Genomic DNA, 16,846 nt, shown 5'->3' on the forward strand with positions numbered 1-16,846 from the left:
TTTGAATGGAGAAAAGTGTATGAACATTGGGGGAATGTTTATTTCAGAAAACTGGTTCACCACAACTGCCCGACATTCTTTATGGGGGGACAACGTGTGGTAATTATGTTCACTGTATGTTTTGTGTACACTTGTGCTCAATGAACATCAAATTCTGTTATGCATGTCTCAAAACCCTTGGTCATGAAAACAGAGGCTGAATTCAATCAGGAAGTTATAAAAAGCAGTCACTCTAAATGTATTTACAGCAGATGACTCCAGATTAACCATCCTCCCTAGCATAGAATGGGGAAGAATGTGCAAACATGGAGGGGATTTGAAAGCAAGCAGGCTCGCCACAACGGTCCCATCATTCTTATGGGGGGGACAACGTGTGGCGCTTATGTTCACTGTATGTTTTGTGTACACTTGTACTTGATGAACATCGAATTCTATTATGCATGTCTCGAGACCCTTGGTGATGGAGACGGAGGATGAATTCAGGAATCGTTTTTTTAATGTTCGCTCCCCAGCAAGCTGCTTGCAGCGGAGGGGATCATGCATGAGCCCAGCCGCAGAACGAGGGGGCTGGAATAAGAGAATATTCCCCAAAGGAGTGATAGCGAACCAATGCATGAGTACTTCATCGGTGCCATTATTCTTGCTCGCGAAGTGCTCGCGCGTTGGTTCGCCATAACTTCATTTTTAATAGCAACGGCTCAAGACGTGCATGGTAACTCTTTCGCACGCTTGTTCATCAGAAATTGGCCGCCGAGCTAGGCCTCAGAGCATGTCCGATGAGACTTGCGCTTTCACTAAAAGGGGAAGGCGACAAACACGAGGAAGAATCCGATGTCCGTTCACACTCCAATCTTCTCAGGCACAAAGCCGAAAAACCCAAACTGCCCCCACACATGGAGCTCCAATCTGGAGGCTGTGGAACTGGAACAAGTGGGGATAATGCCTCGTGGTGAGAAATTACGAGCCTGAACAGCGCCGCTGTCCCCATCGGACCCTTGTAATATTTGAAAAAAAGCACATTAAAATTGCTCTGAAATTACGCTGTATAAAACGACGAGTCACTTCTTAAATTTCATCCTGTGTTGCCACTCAAAAGGAGGAATAATAATGATCCTCGCTTCTCCCAGTTTGAATGTGTATGCGTTTTTATTTAATTTAATTGTTTTTGTCATTTAAAATGCACTGACTGTATATTAAAAGCTGAATGTGTTTATCAGCTGTAAAATGTAAGCAAGAATATTTCAATACAGTACAGTTGTACAAAATCATATGATTTCACACAAAAATAAAGTTTTACATGTGAGTTTAGGCTACTTATGGACTGTCAGGTGCAACACACCGGAATAGGTTAAAGTGTGTAAAGGTGGAAATTTTATTGGGCCCTTATTATCTGAAATATAATGCTTTTATATTTCATTTTTTATTTGTGATTTTGTTTATCTGTGTCTGCTGCTTGCGTATAGGCCTATTAAGTTTTTGTGCAGTGCCATGGTGTTTCCTGTCACTGTGGGCACCAAGGCACAGTAGTACAGAGCAGAGTCTTCCACTTGTGTTGAAAAGATTCTCAGATCCATTCGTTTGATTCCTTTATCTGCCACAGCGGACAGATGAAGTTTGGGCTCTGAGTGACTGCTGCCCTCAGTGTGTAAAATGAGGAATTCAGGTTTGGATCTGGGATATTGACGGTACCACTGCAAACTTTGAACATAGCCACTGTAATTGCAGGAAAGTGTAACATCTTCTCTAGCCAAAAAATGCTGCTCTGTGAAGAACGGTGTTAACACATCTGCATCAGCATTCTCTGCCAAAAAACATAAAATCATTAATGGGCTAATTTAGAGTTTATAAGCAGGTGGCTTACTGACACATAAACAGTCAAAAATCAGTATTTTCCGATTTGTAAATAATTCCTATAAATCACACACCTTTAATAAGAGAAAATACCATTAGGACCAGGAGCAACATCTACACCACCAACAAGAGACAAAAATGCCTTTTAGTCAAGACTTACAGCAGAGTATAACTGACTCAGTTTGTTAGGCTGTGCTCTCATTTTGAAACTATTCAGCTGAGAGCTCCACCTTCTGGCAGAATGCATGTTACAATAGTGCTCTTGTGTGTATAATATAGTGCAGGGGTCTTCAACAATTTTTGGATCATAGACCCCTTGTTGGGTAGAGAGATGGAGATATCAAACCAGTTTATGATTGACTTTTCAAACAGTTCCAGATTTTTTGTGTCACCTTTCAGAATGTAGTTTTATACCTGGTATTTGGGTAAACTTTTTTATTTATTTTTTTACAAAATTACATATTGTATAAAATTGTGTGTTGCGTTTAATGCCTATAAAAACATGTATGGTAGGCTACTATATTATTGTATGTACATACTTTATGATATTTATATTGCAAAGTGACATTTTCCATTTTCCTTGTTAATCACTGTAATAAAAAGAAAAAGACAGACAAAGACATATAGATAGATAGATAGATAGATAGATAGATAGATAGATAGATGGGTAGGAAGGTAGGCAGACAGACAGAGAGAGATTTTTTTATTTTTAACTCATACTTTTATTAAATCAGTAAAAAAAAAAAAAAAAAAAAAAAACATCAAATCATCATCACAAAAACAATCAACACAACAAAAGACTAAAAATTAAATCCCCCTCAAACACAGTACAAAAAACCTCATTAAAACACCACTGTAATACAAAAGTTTCCAAATCCTGCATCTCTTTATAGTACTTAAACTTAATTGAGATCCTAGACCTAATAAATGCCTTAAACAACAGTACACTATCTTGGCCATGTATATTCCTAATCCTGTTTTTTCTTGAAATATATATTGCCATTTTTGCTTGGCCAACCATAAAATTAATCAGCTGCTATTTAAATCTTTGGTTGCGGTTGTATCCTGTCCCATAGATGAAAGCCTTAGGTGTAAAACTTTCCTTAAAACCTACAAACAATTTTTTCTGATACATTCCAGAAAACAATGAAAAATTGTTTCTCTTAACCCACAAAAAACACAACCTTCATCGACATTGGGATTAATGATCGCAACAAAGGCATTAACAGCAACAGCCCCTTTCAGGATTCACCATTGTAGATCTCCTGATTTTTTCATCAATGGTGGTTTGTATAAGACCCTCCAAAATGGTTTAACTTCATTTCCAGTATCAAATTTCTCTCTCCAAACATTATCTATTTTCTCACACAGTGTTGACTTGTACAATATTTTAACAAAACATTTGTAAATCACTTTTCCACTTAATTCATCTAATAAGAAGTCCTGAAGTCCATTCATGTTTAACCTGTTGATGTGAATTCTTTATTTCCTGCAAGTCACCTTTCTTAGGCAGCAAGGTGACCACCGCCCTCCTACAACTTAGAGGGAGGGAGCCCACAGCCAAACTTTCATTTAAAACATCCAAAAGGTCCTTGCCCATCACTCCCCAAAAGGCCTTATAAAACTCCATGGATTGGCCATCAGTACCTGGTGCTTTACCAGTCTTCATATCTTTTAAAACATTTAAAAGCTTCTGCTCCGTTAGAGGCATATCAAGTTTTATTACAGAGCCCTGCGTAATATTTGGCAAGCTATCATAAAACTTGGCAGACAGCTCCTCAATTTCTTTATATTCACTACTAAATAACTCAGCATAGAATTGTACAGCCCTTTTCCTGATACTTGCGGGGTCTTTCAATTCCTGCCCATTTTCTGTTCGGATAGAGTGAATAAATCGACTCTGCCCATTTTTCCGTTCTAGGCCAAAACAAAACCTTGATGGGGCATCTATTTGTGTGAGCATCTGGTAGCATGATCTAACCAGAGCCCCTTGTGTCTTTATACCCAACAGGTCTGTAAGAAACAACTTTTTACACTTAAGAGCATCAAGACATTGTTGTTCCCCGATAACTTCAACCAACTTTTGCAAGTCAATAATCTCAGATTCAAGTTTTCTCATTGAGTGGATAATATCCCGAGAGACATTGAAAGCGTACTGTTGACATAATACTTTTATTTCCACGTTCCCACAATCCCACCACTGTCTTAAATCTTTAAAACAATTTTTCCTACTTTTGAAAATTTCTCAAAAATTACAAAATACATCTCTAAAATTCATATCACCCAACAAAGATGCATTATAATGCCAATAAGCACTCTTTATTTTAACATTTGCTATAAAAATTTAACATAAAACCAAACAGTGATCCGAAAAAATAACTGGTGTAATCAAACACTTTTTAACAATATTAAAATGATATTTAAAACAATAAAACCTATCAAGCCTGGCCATAGAAATAACATTATCTCTGGAGTATGTCCATGTATACTGCCTATTGTTATTGTTCAATTCTCTCCACACATCACATAAACAGTTAGTTTCGATCAATTCACGTATAACACGACTTGAAGCAGTGTGAGGTTCCAAATGATTCCTATCAAGAACATCATTTTCCGTACAGTTAAAATCCCCCCCCGCAAAGAGATAATCATCTGAGTTACAATTTTGCAAAAAAACACTGACATTATTCAAGAAGACAATTCTTTCAGTACCGTTTGTAGGAGCATATAGATTAAGAAAAACAAAATTAAACTTTTCAAATTTTGCTTGTACGACTAATAGCCTACCAGGTATCATTTGCTTTATTTCACATGAAACTGGTAGAAAACTTTTTGCAAAGAGAATGGCCACTCCACCTTTAACGGAATTCAGATGTGTGAGGTACAATTCCCCTTGCCATTTTTATCTCCAGTCAATTTCATTCAAGCAATCACTGTGTGTTTCCTGTATAAACATTACATCAATACTTTTCTGAGAGATTAACTCAAATAGTAGTGCTCTTTTTTGCATATCTCTAGCACCATTCAAGTTAAGAGTGCCCACTTTTATTGCACTCATTTGATTGACATATAAAAACACACAGTAACTTAAGAAAAAGAAACCTATGTAGTTTCAAAACCATCTTCATTTTTTAATTCCAGTTTCACTTTAGAAACAAATTTCTTCAATCTATATATCTCCTGTACTGTGAACTGAACATCACGACTGATTCAATGAATGCTTTTCGGTCATAAAAGTAATCTACAACATGGAAATTCTTCATATTCTTTGTCTTTTGCAGGAAACTTCTCACTTTAGTAAAAGTATAACTTTGTTGACCCTTCTCATTGCTACCATCTACAGCTTCACTATCAGAATCATCCACTGCACTATATTCAGTCTCACCACTCTTGCCAGCTTGTTGATCCATCACCATTTCATCACTTGTTCTTCTTGGGGATTTCCTAATGCGTTTCCTCTTACTAGAAGGAGCTTTAAACAAAGCCTAATCCTTTTCAAAATCAGTATTCTTATTCTCCTCAGCTAAAATACATTCAGCTGCAGCTATAACATCAGTTATCACATTAGTTTCACTTTCAGTCTCATTTTCTGTACCTCCCGAGACACCATCCATACTTTCCTCACCCTCAACCCCTCTAACATCAACACTCTTACTGTTTTCACCATCTCCACCCTCTTTTCACACATTCATCGTTACATTAACAATGCTAGCCTGCTCCACATTACTGCTACCGGCATTTTCATTTGTCAACACACCAGCATCTGTACTCTCAACCCTCCCCGGGCACACTCGTTTGGTGTGAACTTCTTTGCCACACTCAAAACACTTAATTGTATTGGAAGATGCAAACATGACATAATCATATCCGTCAATTCGAAATTTAAACGCCACATTCATTTCATCTTCACCATTGTTTAAAATCATATACACTTGCCGTCTAAAACAAACAACATGCTTGAGCAATGGAGACTTACAACTGAGTGGTATTTTTTTCATTTGAGACATGATCTTGCCATGCCTAGACAACGTCATGGTTACTGGTGTAACCTCCGTTCCCTGATGGAGGGAACGAGACGTTGGTGTCGATGTAGTGACACTAGGGGTCACTCTTGGGAGCCCAAGACACCTCTGGTCTTTGATAAAAGGCCAATGAAAATTGGCGAGTGGTATTTGCATGCCACTCCACCGAACATACGGGTATAAAAGGAGCTGGTATGCAACCACTCATTCAGGTTTTACGCTGAGGAGCCGATATAAGGTCCGGCCATTTCAGCGGGTAGTTCAGCGTTGTGGCAGGAGGGACCAACGTCTCGTTCCCTCCATCAGGGAAGGTTACACCAGTAACCATGACGTTCCCTATCTGTCACTCACTCGACGTTGGTGTCGATGTAGTGACACTAGGGGTCCCTATACAAAACGCCACAAGGCTGAACTGTGTTACGTGAACTGGCGGTGTGTGGTGGGCAGACTTGCTGTGTGCCTCATAGCCAGCGCACCAGGTCGACACGTAACATCCCCCAACACAGTTATGAGTGTCGAACGGCCCTTTTTGGGGACAAGTCGACTACCCAGAGATAGAGACAGGCTTAACGCAGTCGTGGCCTCTTTCCCCTTCTCTTTTTCCACTCCCTAAAAAAGAAGGGGGATTATCTGACTGGGCCGCCAGGTCTAGTCGGGGGGTGTCCCTCCCAAGGGGAGGACACCGCGGAGACCACACATCGCCCCAAGAGGGGGGGGGTATTTAAGTGGAAGAATACATCACATGAAAGGCAAGGAAAGGCATTTTTAAAAAGATGCATCTTTAAAAAGACATTCCGTGTGTTCCACACTTTTAGAGAAATATACTCTTTTAGACAAACATACTCATATTTCTGCAGAAGCTCCCAGGTGCGTTCTCTGCAGTGCACCAGTGCAGAGGAGGGAGAAGCCGCTGAAATGTGCCGTCAGATCCAGCAGAGGTGAATGAACAGTCGTGGGAATTCAGCTCAGTGAGCATGACCGTTTGGCTCCGAAGAGAAAATCTGAACGAGTGGTTGCATACCAGCTCCTTTTATACCCGTATGTCCGGGGGAGTGACATGCAAATACCACTCACCAATTTCATTGGCCTTTTATCAAAGGCCAGAGGTGTCTCGGGCTCCCAAGAGTGACCCCTAGTGTCACTACATCGACACAACGTCGAGTGAGTGACAGATAGGGAACCTGATGTGTGTCGCTCTTTGAGCAGCTCGTAATGAGCATGCCCGTGTGAATGGTTTGTCTGCACTGCGTGCTTCTGCTGGCTAGCTTAGTTTCGTCACACTTTAATATTGTTTAGCGTTCCAATCAGTTCATAACTAAATACAACAGGATGCACGAATATGAGCAAGGATTAAAAAGAAAGAGAAAGTTTTGGCCTGCAGGTGCGAGGAACTTGATTAAAATACAAATATAAATAGTGTAATGTAAAATAGTGCCTAAATGATTTGCAAGCGCAGTGTAAGATTTCTAAAAGCGTAAATGAAGTTACAAGTGTGATAGAAAAGTGTGCATGCACAGAGTAAGATTTGTGAAAGCGCAGTCACGGTATTTTCCCGTCGACGTTCTCAGTAAAGACGCTGATGTAAACACAGAGAGGGTGCGCAACAGCTAAACCCGTCCATGTAGTGCATGATCATTGTCATTTAGCATAGATGCTAGCATAGAAGTAAGACAAATTGTTAAATATGAAGTGAACTTAAGTGTGTATTGGTTAAGTGCTTGTGGAAAAAAATGTGAGCAGATTGTGTGGAGGTTGGAAGTTCATTCCACCACAGAGGAACAGAGAAAGTGAAAGATCGTGAAATAGACTCTGTGCCTCGTTGTGACGAGACCACCATGCACCGCTCATTCATTGACTGCTGAGAGCGACCTGGAGTAGTGAATTGAAGTAAGAGGGTATTGTTTGATGCGGGCAGCTACTGATAGCCAATAAAATCAAGAGTGGGGTGATATGAGCCCACTTTGGCTGATTTAAGACCAGAAGTAAGAGGGTGCTGCAGCATTCTGGACCATTTGCAGTAATTAATCATGTTATCTGGGAAGCCGGGCAACTGGGCATTGCAGTTGTCCAGTCATGAAATGACCAGAGCTTGGATCTGGAGCTGTGTAGTATATTCAGAGAGGAAAGGTCTGATTTTCCTGATGTTGCAAAGCGTGAACTTGCAAGACCGGGGCAATTGATGAGATGTTGGCAGTGAAGCTAAGCTTGTCATCCACCGCTACTCCCAATAATGTACTAACCTCCCTATGGCTATATATTGTAATATACTAAAAAAATCATGTTTTTAAATTATTACTGTAGGTCTGGGAACACTGGAATGATTCCAAACTTTATTTTAAGGAAATAACATTTATTTATTGTATGCTTATTTTTATAATGTATTGCTTCGTAAATTGTAGCCTATGTTATAGTGTATTTTTGTATTGAGTGTGGCTACCTTCTTTGAAAGTGACATTTTTCTCTCAGTGGGACCTTCTTGCTGAATAAAGTTTATGAAATATACAGCAAAATAGAAAGCTCCTCCCTTTTTGTAATATACAATACATGAAAGACAAGTGTAGATGGTTTTTGTACAGTATATTTGGGTTTCCTGTCACTGTGGGCTCCAGGGCACAGTAGTACAGAGCTGAGTCTGTTACTGCAGCAGAGGAGATCTCCAGATCCAAATGATTATCATTATGTAGTCTGATGGACATATGTGGTTGCGGTGGAGTGGCTTGTATTGCAGTTTTAGTAGACCTAACAATCAGCACCAAAAACTCTGGTGTTGATCCATGCATCTGCCGGTACCAATGGAGACTATAAGGTGATCCATCAAATCTACAGGACAGTGTGGTGTTGCTTCCTTCAGTAAAAACTACAGATGTTTCGTCTGGTCTGATTGGATTCTCATTGGCTTTACCTGCAAAAACATGGAAGATTCAAGCAATGTAATCACATATATTAAGATCAAAGCAAACTGAAATTTGTATATTTTTTATTTATATACTTTTAGTGTTAATGTGTGGAATAAGGTGCATAATGTGCATGAGGAATAGTACTTACAGTAGCTGAAGATAGACATTAAAGCAGCGGAGATGAGAAGCATTGTTTTTTTGTTTTTATTTGAAGTTCAGACTATCAGTTTCTGTATTAAGGTAAGTCAGTGTTGTCTCTGATTTTTTTCTGCAAGAGTATGTAAAACATTGAGCTCCTCCCACACATGCTACTTCCTTTCCTTGTTCATCATAACCTACAAATGTAGTTAAAGAGTAGCTTGTACATTATTCCTGGTCAAAGGTGTTGATAAAATGCTGTTGTTACAACATGTTTACTTTTATTTAATAGAAGTCAAGTGGTGGATGATTATTCAGCCATGAAAAGACATGTGGTCGGATATGCACTAATATCACTGATGGTTTGTGCCTTTGCTGGCACACTTAACTCACTTAACTGACTCTAGGGTCCATGTTAAGCTCTAAAAATAATGTTTTAATATAGTATAATTTTACTATTACAGTATCATTTAAAGGGATATTTAATTCTGTCATCATTTACTCGCCTTAATGACGTGTCAAACCCATATAACTTTCTTCCGTGGAACACAAGGAGAAATTTTGAAGAATGTAGACAGTGTTCTTGTTTTCCATACAATGAAGTGAATGGTGAGTGAGGCTGTCAGTTCTGCCTAACTTCTTGTATGACTTTCCTCCATGGAACACATTCACTTTGAATGTATGGAAAACAAGAGCACTGTCTACTTTCTTCAAAATTTCTTCTCTTGTACTCCATGGAAGAAAAGTCAGATGGGATTGGAATGAGGGTGAGTAAATGATGACAGAATTTTCATTTTTGAGTGAACTATCCCTTTAAGGATTTTACACATAAAAATACATTAATAAAGACTATGGCAAGAGGGAAATATATATAAGAATATGTCGCTAATCACAACGTTTCTTTAAGTTTTGTTGATTAAACTCTACAGCATTAACATTAATCTCATCTGTTTGGGGAACATTTAACTTTCTTTTCGCACCATACAGTGGACATTTCATCTCTGAACTGCAGTGATATGTGTAATGAACCATGCCACATAATTTTGCAAAATGCAAGATTTTGTACAGAGGAAAGACATATCCTATCACTGTGGGCCGCAGTGCACAATAGTACTGAGCAGAGTCTGTCAGTTTAGCAGGGGAGATCTCCAGATCCATGAGCTTTCTGTCTTTATCAACTTTAGCAGATAACCATTGTGCTGATGGATCAGATTTAACTGCATCTCCAGATTCAGCGATGGAGAGAAGGTGTTCTGGTTTGGATCTCTGATACTGACGATACCACAGTAGGTTGGATACAGTACCACTGTAGTTGCAGGAGAGAGTAACACTCTTCCCCACTTGAGCATGTTTTTCAGAACCATGGGAAGTTATTACATCTCCAAGAGAGTTTACTGTCAAACAGAAAATATGAACATGTAGATAAGTTAATGAACATAAAAATCCAGTTCAGTGAAGCATTAAAATTACAAGTCATTCTCACCTGAAAGTGCAGAAAAGAACAGAAGTGTATAGACCCACATAATGGTTTTTATGACAGAATGCTTACTGTTGATGCAAGGAATGTGCTCTTCCTTGAGTGAAAGCCTCTTTGTAGATCTTTACAAGACCTAGAGCTCCACCTTCTGACTATGTTCTAGGATTACATATAAGTTTTATTCTACAGCAAAAACACTGATTAAACAACTATCTCTACTAGTTGATATCTTCTAAATAATACTACTGAAATAAAAAATACATTAAAAATGTTTCCTACAAGTGACCCTTTTTTGTTTAATAGCATGCCATTAATTGCACTGGGCAAATAAAGTGAAGTGTAATCTGCAATGACCCTAATTTACATGTTTGGAGGAGGTGTGTTTGCACTTTAAACAGTTGCACCACAACACTGTCCATGGTATTTGAGAATTCACCCCTGAATGTTTGCTTAAATTTCATGTCTGATCTGTGTCTGTTGGTGATAGGTTTTTGAAAAGTGTAGAAGTGTTTCCTGTCAGTGTGGGCAACAAGGCACAGTAGTACAGAGCAGAATCTTCCACTTCTGCAGAAAAGATGCTCAGATTCACACATTTGGTTCCTTTATCAGCCCCAGTTGAAAGCCGAAGTGTGGGTTCTGACCGGCCTCTGAGCTCAGTGGCAAATATGATGAGCTCTGGTCAAGATCCTGGATATTGCCGATACCACTGCAAGGTGTTAACAATACCAGTGTAATCACAGAAGAGCGTAACATTGTCTCCTACTATAATATGCTTCTCTGAGGACAGCGGTGTTATTGTGTTTGCATCAGCATTCTCTGTGAAAAAGACGGAAAAGCATTCTTATGTGTTTATTTTAATTTAAGATAAATGTGTTAACACTAATTGTAATATAAACATAGGATATCAAACATTTATGAATAACTGACCTTTGAGCAGAGACATTATCATAAAGACCAGGGGCAACATTTGGCCTGTGGAGAGACAGAAAATACCTTGAGATTCAATGCTGCACATTTCTTCCTAAGATGAACGTACTCAAACATATAGCAGGAGCTTGCAGAATAAAGTTTATGAAATATACAGCAAAATAGAAAGCTCCTCCCTTTTTGTAATATACAATACATGAAAGACAAGTGTAAATGGTTTTTGTACAGTATATTTGGGTTTCCTGTCACTGTGGGCTCCAGGGCACAGTAGTACAGAGCTGAGTCTGTTACTGCAGCAGAGGAGATCTCCAGATCCAAATGATTATCATTATGTAGTCTGATGGACATATGTGGTTGCGGTGGAGTAGCCTGTATTGCAATTTTACTAGACCTAACAATCAGCACCAAAAACTCTGGTGTTGATCCATGCATCTGCCGGTACCAGTGGAGACTATAAGGTGATCCATCAAATCTACAGGACAGTGTGGTGTTGCTTCCTTCAGTAAAAACTACAGATGTTTCGTCTGGTCTGATTGGATTCTCATTGGCTTTACCTGCAAAAACATGGAAGATTCAAGCAATGTAATAACATAAATTAAGATCAAAGCAAACTGAAATCTGTATATTTTTTATTTATATACTTTTAGTGTTAATGTGTGGAATAAGGTGCATAATGTGCATGAGGAATAGTACTTACAGTAGCTGAAAATAAACATTAAAGCAGTGGAGATGAGTAGCATTGTTTTTTTGTTTTTATTTGGAGTTCAGACTATCAGTTTCTGTATTAAGGTAAGTCAGTGTTGTCTCTGATTTTTTTCTGCTAGAGTATGTAAAACATTGAGCTCCTCCCACACATGCTACTTCCTTTCCTTGTTCATCATAACCTACAAATGTAGTTAAAGAGTAGCTTGTACATTATTCCTGGTCAAAGGTGTTGATAAAATGCTGTTGTTACAACATGTTTACTTTTATTTAATAGAAGTCAAGTGGTGGATGATTATTCAGCCATGAAAAGACATGTGGTCGGATATGCACTAATATCACTGATGGTTTGTGCCTTTGCTGGCACACTTAACTCACTTAACTGACTCTAGGGTCCATGTTAAGCTCTAAAAATAATGTTTTAATATAGTATAATTTTACTATTACAGTATCATTTAAAGGGATATTTAATTCTGTCATCATTTACTCGCCTTAATGACGTGTCAAACCCATATAACTTTCTTTCCTCCATGGAAGACATTCACTTTGAATGTATGGAAAACAAGAGCACTGTCTACTTTCTTCAAAATTTCTCCTCTTGTGCTCTATGGAAGAAAAGTCAAATAGGGTTGGAATGAGGGTGAGTAAATGATGACAGAATTTTCATTTTTGAGTGAACTATCCCTTTAAGGATTTTACAAATAAAAATACATTAATAAAGACTATGGCAAGAGGGAAATATATATAAGAATATGTCGATAATCACAACGTTTCTTTAGGTTTTGCTGATTAAACTCTACAGCATTAACCTTAATCTCATCTGTTTGGGGAACATTTAACTTTCTTTTCACACCATACAGTGGACATTTCATCTCTGAACTGCAGTGATATGTGTAATGAACCATGCCACACAATTTTGCAAAATGCAAGATTTTGTACAGAGGAAAGACGTTTCCTTTCACTGTGGGCTGCAGTGCACAATAGTACTGAGCAGAGTCTGTCACTTTAGCAGGGGAGATCTCCAGATCCATGAGCTTTCTGTCTTTATCAACTTTAGCAGATAACCATTGTGCTGATGGATCAGATTTAACTGCATCTCCAGATTCAGCGATGGAGAGAAGGTGTTCTGGTTTGGATCTCTGATACTGACGATACCACAGTAGGTTGTATACGGTACCACTGTAGTTGCAGGAGAGAGTAACACTCTTCCCCACTTGAGCATGTTTTTCAGAACCATGGGAAGTTATTACATCTCCAAGAGAGTTTACTGTCAAACAGAAAATATGAACATGTAGAGAAGTTAATGAACTTAAAAATCCAGTTCAGTGAAGCATTCAAATTACAAGTCATTCTCACCTGAAAGTGCAGAAAAGAACAGAAGTGTATAGACCCACATAATGGTTTTTATGACAGAATGCTTACTGTTGATGCAAGGAATGTGCTCTTCCTTGAGTGAAAGCCTCTTTGTAGATCTTTACAAGACCTAGAGCTCCACCTTCTGACTATGTTCTAGGATTACATATAAGTTTTATTCTACAGCAAAAACACTGATTAAACAACTATCTCTACTAGTTGATATCTTCTAAATAATACTACTGAAATAAAAAATACATTAAAAATGTTTCCTACAAGTGACCCTTTTTTGTTTAATAGCATGCCATTAATTGCACTGGGCAAATAAAGTGAAGTGTAATCTGCAATGACCCTAATTTACATGTTTGGAGGAGGTGTGTTTGCACTTTAAACAGTTGCACCACAACACTGTCCATGGTATTTGAGAATTCACCCCTGAATGTTTGCTTAAATTTCATGTCTGATCTGTGTCTGTTGGTGATAGGTTTTTGAAAAGTGTAGAAGTGTTTCCTGTCAGTGTGGGCAACAAGGCACAGTAGTACAGAGCAGAATCTTCCACTTCTGCAGAAAAGATGCTCAGATTCACACATTTGGTTCCTTTATCAGCCCCAGTTGAAAGCCGAAGTGTGGGTTCTGACCGGCCTCTGAGCTCAGTGGCAAATATGATGAGCTCTGGTCAAGATCCTGGATATTGCCGATACCACTGCAAGGTGTTAACAATACCAGTGTAATCACAGAAGAGCGTAACATTGTCTCCTACTATAATATGCTTCTCTGAGGACAGCGGTGTTATTGTGTTTGCATCAGCATTCTCTGTGAAAAAGACGGAAAAGCATTCTTATGTGTTTATTTTAATTTAGGATAAATGTGTTAACACTAATTGTAATATAAACACAGGATATCAAACATTTATGAATAACTGACCTTTGAGCAGAAACATTATTATAAAGACCAGGGGCAACATTTGGCCTGTGGAGAGACAGAAAATACCCTGAGATTCAATGCTGCACATTTCTTCCTAAGATGAACGTACTCAAACATATAGCAGGAGCTTGCAGAATAAAGTTTATGAAATATACAGCAAAATAGAAAGCTCCTCCCTTTTTGTAATATACAATACATGAAAGACAAGTGTAGATGGTTTTTGTACAGTATATTTGGGTTTCCTGTCACCGTGGGCTCCAGGGCACAGTAGTACAGAGCTGAGTCTGTTACTGCAGCAGAGGAGATCTCCAGATCCAAATGATTATCATTATGTAGTCTGATGGACATATGTGGTTGCGGTGGAGTAGCCTGTATTGCAATTTTACTAGACCTAACAATCAGCACCAAAAACTCTGGTGTTGATCCATGCATCTGCCGGTACCAGTGGAGACTATAAGGTGATCCATCAAATCTACAGGACAGTGTGGTGTTGCTTCCTTCAGTAAAAACTACAGATGTTTCGTCTGGTCTGATTGGATTCTCATTGGCTTTACCTGCAAAAACATGGAAGAGTCAAGCAATGTAATCACATAAATTAAGATCAAAGCAAACTGAAATTTGTATATTTTTTATTTATATACTTTTAGTGTTAATGTGTGGAATAAGGTGCATAATGTGCATGAGGAATAGTACTTACAGTAGCTGAAGATAAACATTAAAGCAGCGGAGATGAGTAGCATTGTTTTTTTGTTTTTATTTGGAGTTCAGACTATCAGTTTCTGTATTAAGGTAAGTCAGTGTTGTCTCTGATTTTTTTCTGCTAGAGTATGTAAAACATTGAGCTCCTCCCACACATGCTACTTAACTTCCTTGTTCATCACAACCTACAAATGTAGTTAAAGAGTAGCTTGTACATTATTCCTGGTCAAAGGTGTTGATAAAATGCTGTTGTTACAACATGTTTGCTTTTATTTAATAGAAGTCAAGTGGCGGATGATTATTCAGCCACGAAAAGACATGTGGTCGGATATGCACTAATATCACTGATGGTTTGTGCCTTTGCTGGCACACTTAACTCACTTAACTGACTCTAGGGTCCATGTTAAGCTCTAAAAATAATGTTTTAATATAGTATAATTTTATTATTACAGTATCATTTAAAGGGATATTTAATTCTGTCATCATTTACTCGCCTTAATGACGTGTCAAACCCATATAACTTTCTTTCTTCCGTGGAACACAAGGAGAAATTTTGAAGAATGTAGACAGTGTTCTTGTTTTCCATACAATGAAGTGAATGGTGAGTGAGGCTGTCGGTTCTGCTTAACTTCTTGTATGACTTTCCTCCATGGAACACATTCACTTTGAATGTATGGAAAACAAGAGCACTGTCTATTTTCTTCAAAATTTCTTCTCTTGTGCTCCATGGAAGAAAAGTCAGATGGGATTGGAATGAGGGTGAGTAAATGATGACAGAATTTTCATTTTTGAGTGAACTATCCCTTTAAGGATTTTACACATAAAAATACATTAATAAAGACTATGGCAAGAGGGAAATATATATAAGAATATGTCACTAATCACAATGTTTCTTTAGGTTTTGTTGATTAAACTCTACAGCATTAACCTTAATCTCATCTGTTTGGGGAACATTTAACTTTCTTTTCACACCATACAGTGGACATTTCATCTCTGAACTGCAGTGATATGTGTAATGAACCATACCACACAATTTTGCAAAATGCAAGATTTTGTACAGAGGAAAGACATTTCCTATCACTGTGGGCCGCAGTGCACAATAGTACTGAGCAGAGTCTGTCGGTTTAGCAGGGGAGATCTCCAGATCCATGAGCTTTCTGTCTTTATCAAATTTAGCAGATAACCATTGTGCTGATGGATCAGATTTAACTGCATCTCCAGATTCAGTGATGGAGAGAAGGTGTTCTGGTTTGGATCTCTGATACTGACGATACCACAGTAGGTTGTATACAGTACCACTGTAGTTGCAGGAGAGAGTAACACTATTCCCCACTTGAACATGTTTTTCAGAACCATGGGAAGTTATTACATCTCCAAGAGAGTTTACTGTCAAACAGAAAATATGAACATATAGAGAAGTTAATGAACTTAAAAATCCAGTTCAGTGAAGCATTCAAATTACAAGTCATTCTCACCTGAAAGTGCAGAAAAGAACAGAAGTGTATAGACCCACATAATGGTTTTTATGACAGAATGCTTACTGTTGATGCAAGGAATGTGCTCTTCCTTGAGTGAAAGCCTCTTTGTAGATCTTTACAAGACCTAGAGCTCCACCTTCTGACTATGTTCTAGGATTACATATTAGTTTTATTCTACAGCAAAAACACTGATTAAACAACTATCTCTACTAGTTGATATCTTCTAAATAATACTACTGAAATAAAAAATACATTAAAAACGTTTCCTACAAGTGACCCTTTTTTGTTTAATAGCATGCCATTAATTGCACTGGGCAAATAAAGTGAAGTGTAATCTGCAATGACCCTAATTTACATGTTTGGAGGAGGTGTGTTTGC

The 16,846-nt window shown here is 38.2% G+C and overlaps 1 long non-coding RNA gene and 2 gene segments (V, D, J or C); 1 reads left to right on the plus strand and 2 right to left on the minus strand.

Moving 5' to 3' along the window:
• The window catches only part of LOC127440707 (uncharacterized), a 68,101-nt gene that overhangs the window by 13,342 nt on the left and 37,913 nt on the right, over positions 1–16,846 (plus strand). The window lies entirely within an intron of this gene.
• On the minus strand, positions 9,524–10,456 carry LOC127440698 (T cell receptor alpha variable 18-like). The segment is given in 2 exon segments: positions 9,524–10,302; positions 10,392–10,456. Coding segments are annotated over 2 exon segments (549 nt in total).
• Positions 11,080–15,240, minus strand: LOC127440697 (T cell receptor alpha variable 30-like). The segment is given in 4 exon segments: positions 11,080–11,201; positions 11,313–11,357; positions 11,539–11,866; positions 14,989–15,240. Coding segments are annotated over 4 exon segments (426 nt in total).

Source organism: Myxocyprinus asiaticus, chromosome 5 (genome assembly GCF_019703515.2).
Source record: "Myxocyprinus asiaticus isolate MX2 ecotype Aquarium Trade chromosome 5, UBuf_Myxa_2, whole genome shotgun sequence".
NCBI classification, from domain to species: Eukaryota; Metazoa; Chordata; class Actinopteri; order Cypriniformes; family Catostomidae; genus Myxocyprinus; species Myxocyprinus asiaticus.